The sequence below is a fragment of the Syngnathus acus genome, chromosome 17, assembly GCF_901709675.1.
Source record: "Syngnathus acus chromosome 17, fSynAcu1.2, whole genome shotgun sequence".
In the NCBI taxonomy this organism is placed as follows: Eukaryota; Metazoa; Chordata; class Actinopteri; order Syngnathiformes; family Syngnathidae; genus Syngnathus; species Syngnathus acus.
In genome coordinates this window covers 4,971,766-4,980,549 of record NC_051102.1, presented here as the reverse complement: position 1 = coordinate 4,980,549, position 8,784 = coordinate 4,971,766, and the positions used below count along the sequence as shown (strand labels likewise).

The 8,784-nt window shown below is 46.0% G+C and overlaps 1 protein-coding gene across 3 annotated transcripts; it reads right to left on the bottom strand.

The window, feature by feature from the left end:
• Positions 1 to 68: 68 nt before the first annotated feature.
• Positions 69 to 8,681, bottom strand: cables1 (Cdk5 and Abl enzyme substrate 1). Of its 3 annotated transcripts, none has more exons than XM_037276919.1 (10): positions 7,854 to 8,681; positions 6,056 to 6,127; positions 5,874 to 5,966; positions 5,240 to 5,317; positions 3,784 to 3,892; positions 3,543 to 3,699; positions 3,139 to 3,242; positions 2,522 to 2,628; positions 2,247 to 2,454; positions 69 to 2,105 (listed from the first exon to the last, which is right to left on the bottom strand). In XM_037276919.1, exons 1-10 carry the CDS (start codon positions 8,435 to 8,437, stop codon positions 1,965 to 1,967), a joined length of 1,653 nt encoding a protein of 550 aa, XP_037132814.1. In that variant the 5' UTR covers positions 8,438 to 8,681; the 3' UTR covers positions 69 to 1,964. The 3 variants fall into 3 exon arrangements, with proteins under 3 accessions (XP_037132814.1, XP_037132816.1, XP_037132815.1); XM_037276921.1 differs by lacking the exon at positions 7,854 to 8,681 and adding an exon at positions 6,601 to 6,659 and having other exon boundaries at positions 1,110 to 2,105; XM_037276920.1 differs by lacking the exon at positions 5,240 to 5,317 and having other exon boundaries at positions 1,110 to 2,105; positions 7,854 to 8,613.
• Positions 8,682 to 8,784: the final 103 nt, after the last annotated feature.

Here is an 8,784-nt window from a genome sequence, read left to right as displayed (position 1 = left end):
CCTACGGTAAACGAGAAAGCTCAATTCAAATAGAAACAAGCGCGTTCTTGCCAAGGTTCCTTGTTTTGACTTGTCACTGACACAGCAGATATTGAGTTTCAAACTTGAATATTTTTCACAATTTTGCCCACATTTACAAATGCAATTGCCTGTTATTAGGTGTGGCCAGTTATGGTGTACCTAATGAAGTGTCCAGGAGTACGTCACAAACAAAACAGCCAATCAGGAAGTGGGGGTGAGGGGGTCGCTTTTTCAGTTTCAGTTAAGCTTTGACCATGATATTTCCCTAATGAAGTGGCCTGTTATTAGGTACACCTGAAAATGGCGGTGTACCGAATGCAGTGTAGAGGAGCTCGTGTCGTAATGATGCTCCTGCATTTTTACATGTAGACGGAAACTAGAGAGCTTAAAATTGTTTGCAGTACTCACTCAAATCAGTTAGTAGTCACCGGTAGAGCTTGCTGCACAGTGAACTGGCGCGCCTACGGTAACCGAGAAAGCTCAATCCAAATTGAATCAAGCGCGTTCTAGAACGGGTGTAGATTCGAAGACGATCCCAGTGACGTCATGTAATGTGGGCCAGCATGCTGCCGGGCCCCACATTCCGGGCCTCCGTGTTTACACGGGAAAAGTCCTGAGTCACACCACGGTGATGGGAAAACTGCCACCTCAGCCAAATGTTATGTTCCAGCCAAAGATAGACGACGCCATGCATGCGCCGTTACCCCCCTGCCAAATGCCGCTACATGTTTTCACAATAAGCCTGTCCATGTATGGGTCCGGTCGGGGGGGAATTAGGCTTTCAATGGGGGCTGACTAAGCCACGCATGCCATGCGTCCTCACGGTTTGTTTTGATCCCAAGCCTTGTTTACCTTAGAACGTCCACGTGACACAGCCATCTTACTCACAATCGTTGATCGAGAAGGTAAAATAGAACTTGCCGCTTGGGCTTTTGTTTCTTGCAAAATGACTTTGGCTCCAAAATGTGTCACTTTGCTTAAATTGACTAAATCTTTGTATGTTAGCATTTGCTCCATTCTCATTCATAATAATGCAAACACCATCCTGACAACAAACAAAATGTCACTTTATCATCCCAAAAACTCTCTTTTTGATTGGACAAGCAAATGTTTTATTTACAGTTACAATCAAGCAGTAATAATAGCCTTCAGTCTGTTCTTAGCTACCGATATTTTGCCAGCAACAATCAAATGTGGTGAAATGCATCTTAAATATCCCCAGAAAACTGAATTACAAATAATCTTAGCTCTTCCTATGATTTTTTTTTTTTTTTTACTTCTTGCTGGAGAGGGCTTATGATGAGACAGCAAATCATAAACATGCTAAATCAAGTGAATATTTATTAGAAGCCCTCTGAAACATTTGTTTTAAAGAAAGCCCCTGACACCAATTGACATGGAGTTCAGTGGATGTTCCAAAAAAAGTGAAATTCACCCAAATGGACAGCAACTGGACGCTTGTATGCACCCTAACCCTTCCTTCTCTGGCAACCAAAAACGACCACCTTAACAACCATAGAGCACCTTAAGGTGCTAGCAAAACACTCTAACATAGAGCAGGTGAAGATTACACACTGGTCAAAGTGATCGGAATAGCACAATGGAATGGAAGAGAAGACAAACAATGTTTCCTCATGCATAGAACTAAGAAAAAAACTCCAACTATAAGCTGCGTAAAAATCTTGTAATACTCCGGAAAAAGTGCACTTTTTTTTAAGACGATCGCCAAACCGCAAGCAAGCATATGCAAAGCAGTTTGATGATTAAAAGAAATGTGAAAGGAGAGAAGGATCCAGTTCACAACCCCAAAATTTTTTTAAAATGAGTCTAAAATGTACAAAATGGTGGCGAGGGAAATAAAGAAAAGAAGAAGAAAAAAAAAAAAAGAGACCCAGGTTCTGCAACAGTAGCGTGAGTAGAAGCAAACGGGCTGCCCGCCACCGCTATGAAGTCTGCAGTAGGCGTCTGTAGTGCGGCATGACCTCATGCTCGGGGAGATGCAGGTTGAACTCCAGCGCCACCAGCACGGGGAACTCAAAGGCGATCAGCTCGCGACGGTTCACGCGGAACCTCTCCTCCAGTTTCTGCAAGATAGTTTTGAAAGCCAACGTTCCGGCAAATACGAGTCGTACCCTAGACCGGCTAATGAAATATGTTCAAAATATGTTCTAGCATCAAAGGTTCCTCCATGGTGCCAGAAGCACATTTAGCCACGCGCAACTTACGTCAATAAGAAGCTTGACTTGGTGCTTCTTGAGATCGCCGCCTATCTTAGCCGCCAGCAGGACGCAGGCCCCCGTACAGAGTTTGCGGTTCTGCTTGTTGAGCTTGCCCTGCAGCACCAGCTTCTCAAAGTAGACAAAGGCCATGGCCACCGTGGGCTCTTCGTAGCCGCACTCGTCCTGGGCCAGCTTCTTCATCTCCCGCTTCAGGCTAAAATGAGGGGACAAGGGCGTTTAACGGGGCTCGGGGGATGTTGCGGACGGACGGGAAGTCCTACCTTCTGATCTTGCTGAGCGTGAGGCGGATGTGAGGGAACTTCTCCTTGAATGTTTCGTTCATGTCCTTCTTCAGGTCGGAGGGTTTCACGTACTCGATGACCGTCGTCTAACAAATATGGCAAATAAAGTTAGCTTTTTTTTTGTACAGCTGCACTGCATCATACTATTTGTTTTTTTACACTGATACCAGTACTCAGTTCTTGAATGGTCCCTGAAGCAGATATCAAGCACCGATACCACTTGGACTTTGGATACATAACATTTCCAATTTGCCATTGGAGGAAGCGAGGGGGGGGGGACAACATTCCAAACAAAACCAGGACGGAGCGTTCAAATACGCTCGTGTAATTCAACATCCGTTCTTCCTGCTCAGCGTTGGGACGTTTGTTTCAATCAAGCGTGTCATTCTTTAGCCAGAGTTTGACCATGACTGATTAAAACAACTTCCCTCCTGCTTGCTGCCTTTCATACAAACAAACGCGCCTTGTGAACCTTATCGTCCTCTGTGGGAAAATGAGCAGTGCCTAAATTTAACTTCTGATAACGTCAACAAAACATGTCAGAACAATACATACTCGTCAGTCACGTGGTATTTGCGTTGCATTCACTGACTCACCATGTAGGACGGGAAGATGAGCACTCGCTTGTGTTTACCGCAAGGCCACTGAGGGTCGTCCAGAAGGTTGGGGTCGTACTCGCGGAACTCACTCAGGTCGTTGCCTAATAAAAAAAAAAAAAGCCATACTACACTTGGTCATTTTATTTACTTAAGAAAAGCCTTACCATACATAATCGTTTTTTTGTTTTGTTTTTAACTAAAGAAAGCCTCAGTATATATACGTGGTCGTTTTTTTTTTTAATTAAGAAAAGCCTTACCATACATAATCTTTTTTTTTTTTTACCCAAAAAAAAAGAAAAAAGCTTTACTATACATGATCATTGTTTTACAAAAAAAAGCCTTCCTATACATGGTCATTTTGTTTGGGTTAGGGTCAAAGGTCAGGTGAGGTATTGACCGACCGGTGTCCAAGCTGCTTTGGTTGCTGTTGGCACGGGCCAGGCTGAGGCTGCGATGGCTGGCGTTGCGAGACTGCGAAAAGGACGACGTGGAGTCGATGGTGTTCCTCCGCCCGCCCAGCACGTTGGTCGGATACAAGAACTGAGTGTACGACACCGTCTGCACGTTCACAAAAAATTATAATTCAAATAAGTGCTCAGTCTTCTGAAGGATCCAATGACTTTTTTTCATTCAAATTCTCACCTTTCCATCCGCCCCGAGCTCGACGCCCTCGAGGCCAATGACCATCTCTTTGGCGCTGACGCCCCCCGATGGGTGGCGCTGGCGCCCCGACGCCTCCATCTTCACATCCCTGATGATGAGCACAAAACATTTATGGCCACTATTATTTATTTATTTAACTGCCGGCCGGGCCGTCTTTGTTTGTGGCGTTCTCTTTTACGGGTAGCTAAAGTGTCCCTCGGGAGGCCAAGGACTGAAATTTCAGACGGCTGCAGGAGGTCAATGGAAAGAAGGAAAACAACCACCAGCTCTCCACTATTAGACATAATTAAGACAAAAGGGTTAAAAATACCTTTCGGGACACCGTTTTTTGCATTCATAGGGAACGCATCTTGGGGGCAAAGAATAAATAAATCCTAAAAATGACTAGTCATTAATTTGATAAATTCATTTGTGGATGCGTATGAAGCATGGATGAAAACTTCTGAGCACTCCACTGCAGTGTTTGCATGAACATGGTTGCGTCACACTTATCTTTTGCCTCCCTTTCGGCTTGGCCTCATGTTTTTAAAAGATACAAGTGGCCTCATGTGATACTTGACTAAGGAGGAGGAGCAGGAGGAGGAGGGGTTAGAGTCCAAAAAGCATTATGCGTCTATGAAGCGTCGACTATCACAATGCAGTTATAAGGAGAGAGAAAGAGAGAGGGAGAGAGAGAGAGAGAGAGAGAGAGATGGACGTTGCTTATAACATGCTCCACATGGCGCCCGCTCCATGCAACATGCTTGCATCTGTTGCACAACCGAGATGGAGAATAAGAATAATAAAAAACAACAACACATTCTGACACGCCTCAAACGCTTTCTGATAACCATCGTCAACTTCACATGCGTGAAAAGCGCCCAAAAAAAAAAAAAAGCACGGCCAGAAGCAGGATCGACAAGTTTTTGCACGCGGCGTTCGTATCGCTCCGGAGATCAAATGCCCTTCTCAATGACTTAACTGAAAGATGACAAATATACACAACAAATAATAATTGAATGTATTTCACAATCTAGCTCATAAAGAAAGAGACACTTGAAGCATCTCCCTTTGACACAGAAATGCTTCTCGGGAAGACTTTTGTGGAATCAAAGCAGGAATCATCCAAAGTGCTCATGACTTCCGAAAAACTCCAGCCTGCATTAAAAACCTTTCATAATCAAAGCAGTCTTTGTATCAGATCAACCTTTTGGTCCATCTCTGTCACTTTGTCCTCGTGACCGACGACGCAACTACACTCCATCGAGGCGGAAGAAATGACCCGGGCGGGCGGGCGGGCTCACAAGTGTAAAGCGTCAATTAGCAGTCAACATGCACACAATGTCCCCGGTTGAAAATTGAAAGAGAGCACATCCACAAAAGAGAAGAAGCTACGATGAGGAGGAGGAGCAAGGAGCACAGACGGGAGAAGGAGGTCATGCTGGAGGATACGTACCCCGCTTGGCTACAATCTCGATAGGGCAGCACTGAAAATACACTATAGAAGGATCTTCTGCCACTGATTAGGACTATCCTACAAAAACAAAACAAGCTCATCAGGTTGAGGCTTTGGCTGCCTTTCAACTGCTGCTGCCCATCTTTTAACGGCGTGGATGCGAAACGCCACTAAAAATTCAAAAAAACAAAAAGACTGAAATTATAGATTTTTTTTTCAAGTCAACACTTGGGGCGTGGGGGCAGTAGTAACATTAGACAAGGGCTTAAAAAATCATTTAAACAGAGAATAAAAAATAAAAAAAAGATTAAAGAGGCAGCCATTGTGATTAATATTGCGTCTCGGTCCATTGTTGTTTTTTTCGAAACCAAATTAATCGACTACAGGGGAAGGGTGCCAACTTCATCTAGTCAATATGCGCACTCAAATACACGAACGCTTGCAAACAAGCGAGCCACATCTTGTCTAACTGCTTTCCAAGAATCCAAAATCAAACAAAAGAAGAAAATGCTTCTTAGCAGCTTCTGCACACACACACATGCACACTGGCAATTGTCACCCATTTTAGGGAAAAAAAGACAAATCAAAGCAAGAGTGGGGACGAGAGTTCACTTGAGTTGCGTTCCCTTCGTACCTTCCGTTGCGCATATCGTGTTGCCGCATGTTCTTAATGAAGTGGATCTTCTTGAAGCTCTTTGGTCGAGGGGAACCTGACAGAGTCCGGCATCTGAGATATGAGGGGGAAAAAAAAAAAAAAAGGATGGTGTTTTTTTGACAAAAATATCTTGTTGGGTGTGTGCAGCCGCCATGCCGTACCTGCGCAAAGGAGCATTCTCCTCAATGTCCTCCAACGTTTCTAGCGATGAGCGCTGGGAGATGAGCCGGCGTCTGCAAAAACAAAAATGAGAAGATTAAAAGAAAAAAAAAGTTATAAAAAAATTATAAACATGATCCATGATATAGAAATATTGTATTAAATACATGCTAGGAATTTTTTTAGGTCATAATAAACTAACAGATGTAGGCATAAAAAGCAGGATTAAAGATCGCTCATTCAATCATTTTTAGCAAAAACTAGGCTGAAAAAAATCATACTTTCACCTCTAGTTTTCAATCTCTAGTCAAATTTACACCTTGTCAAGCTAAATGAAGTTTCACAGTCTAGTGGTCGGCAGTGGAATTACACCTACAAATAACTTGAAACAAAACAAAATAGTTATGAAGAGTACAAAGAAAATAAATCTGCTCTAAATGAAAACATTTCAATGGCTTCTAGTCATGGTTTGAAAATATTTGAAAAGTAGCTAGAAATTCTTGAAAACCCTGAAATTCCATCTGACATAGTCAAGAAAGAGTCGTACCTTCAATCTGGACCTGAACCGACATCTACTGAGCTAAAACTCAAAGATGCTTAAATGCTCAGCAACTGTCACTCATCTACTACTGCAACAATAATTTGTTGTTCAGCTGAGGTTAAATGGTGACAGATAAACCACCGTCAACACGAAAAGTTTTCAATCAATCTCAGAGGTGGCCGTTGAAAATGACATCACCTAGTCTCAGGTTAGCACCGATCACGGCTCAGCTCCAGAAAAGCGTTGAGCCGTGATTGCGCAACAACGAACGCACACCGTCACGTGACGCCAGGGCACCCGTGCACGTAAGCTGCCGACACTCGGCCCAGTGGAGATAGACAAAAGCCTTGGCTCGTTCTCCAGGGTCTCCTGACCTTTTCGCCAAGTTGATGGAGCAAGATGGCACAAGAAGCCAAAGAACAACAGAAGGCACTTTTAACACTACATTTGTCCGCTCTTCCACTGCAGTCAAGTGAATCCATTTTTAATGGACAAAAAAAATCATCATGAGAAGCTTCAGTGTGTTGTTGACACTGCGTGACCCCCGCCAGAACTTTGCACCAACCCTAGTAGACCAAGGGGCCGCGGGATGTGACCTTTGTGCCAAATACCTTTCAAACAATAACACGACAGTGAGACATTGGTTTACTTAGCCAGTCTGACATTAACGCCACCTCCTGCTAACAACAACAAAAATGAAAGCATGCCTCCTTTGCGAGTCAAGTGAGAGCAAGTAAGTGCATTAGGTCAGAAGGGAGCGGGAAAACAAGTTCCAGGGTGCCAGGCAGGCAGGAGAGGGTTCCGTTGTCAAAAAGTCATTGCAACAGAAGGTTCTGCCATTGAAAAGCAGCACACAACTGTTGGTGACAGCTAGTCAGTCAAAGCGAGAGGACATGACGCTGGAGGTTCCATCACGTTGAAATGGAGGAGGCAGGCGCCAGGCAAGTGTGTGCGTGCCATGTTTCCGACTTCCAAAAACAAGCATATTTATACTTTGCGTCACATACGGCCGGTTCGCAGCATCTGTAAAAACATGGTCGCAATCTAAGACTGCAGAGGCGGTACGAGCCTGAATGGCCCACTGTGCATGACCCCCCCCCCCCCCCCCCAAAAAAAAGATTAAAAAAAAAAAGCACGTCAATTTGTGTTGCCCTCTCCCCATAAAACAAATACTTGGAATGATGGGGGGTAAAATGCACAAATAAATGTTTGTCTGCAAGTATGTTGTGCTCAACTGTATTGAGGCCAAAAGTTTTTACCTCGATCGCTGTAACTCAATGGCAGAGTTGGCGATCTGTCCGCCCTCCAGGCAGTAGTTCTGGGATCCTTGTCTGGAGTACGGCGCGGGCGCGACCCCCGGGGTGTAAGTCTGCAGTCTGCCCCGGGCCGAGGCGGCGAGAGCCGAGAGAGGCGAGCCGAACGCGGCCGCCGCCGGAGGAGGAGCATACGCCTGAGTGATCGCTTCACCCTCGCCGAGTTCTGGGGCGACGGATGCAGCCGAAGCCACTGAGCTGCTTCGGCTGCTCGCCAGGTTGGCCAAGGCGGTCGCGGCGGCGGCAAGAGCGGCAGCCGAGGCGGCAGCAGCCGAGGCGGCGGCGGCGGCAGCGCCTCGCTCCACCATGCAATTCGGGGCTTCAGAGTCTCCTTCCTCGGCGACGTCCTGCACCTCCTGGCGCTCGCCTTGCACGGGTCGCCCATCCAGGGAGATGTTGGTGAGGAATGAGAGCGCCGCTTGCCTCCGCCTTGAATCGATGCGTTTCCGCGTCTGCGAGTTGTTGATGCGGTGGCCGTGCAGAAGCGTGGCCGCGGCGGAGGGGCTGCTGCTGCTCGCTGCCGCCGCCATGCTTCTCCCTCACGCCTCCTCCACCCACCTCTTCCTCCTCACTTACGATGCATCGAATCGTGCTTTAGAATCTACTGCACTTGGGTGGGTGCACATAACGCCGATCTACACTGTCCGTCTTTTTAAATGCACGCGTGGAAGTGGGTTGAAAACAGCCAGGTCACGTGGTTGCAGTATTGTGGCAGCAAAAGAGAGCGTTGGAACCAATCAGGCGCCAGCGTTCTTTCCCCACCCTTTTCCTGACTGGTAAAGCACAAGTCGACACACCACACCAGGATGTTGCGACGCAGGTCGCATCAAGCAGGACGACTGTGACCAGTCGACTGCCTGCCTGGCACACTTGTTAA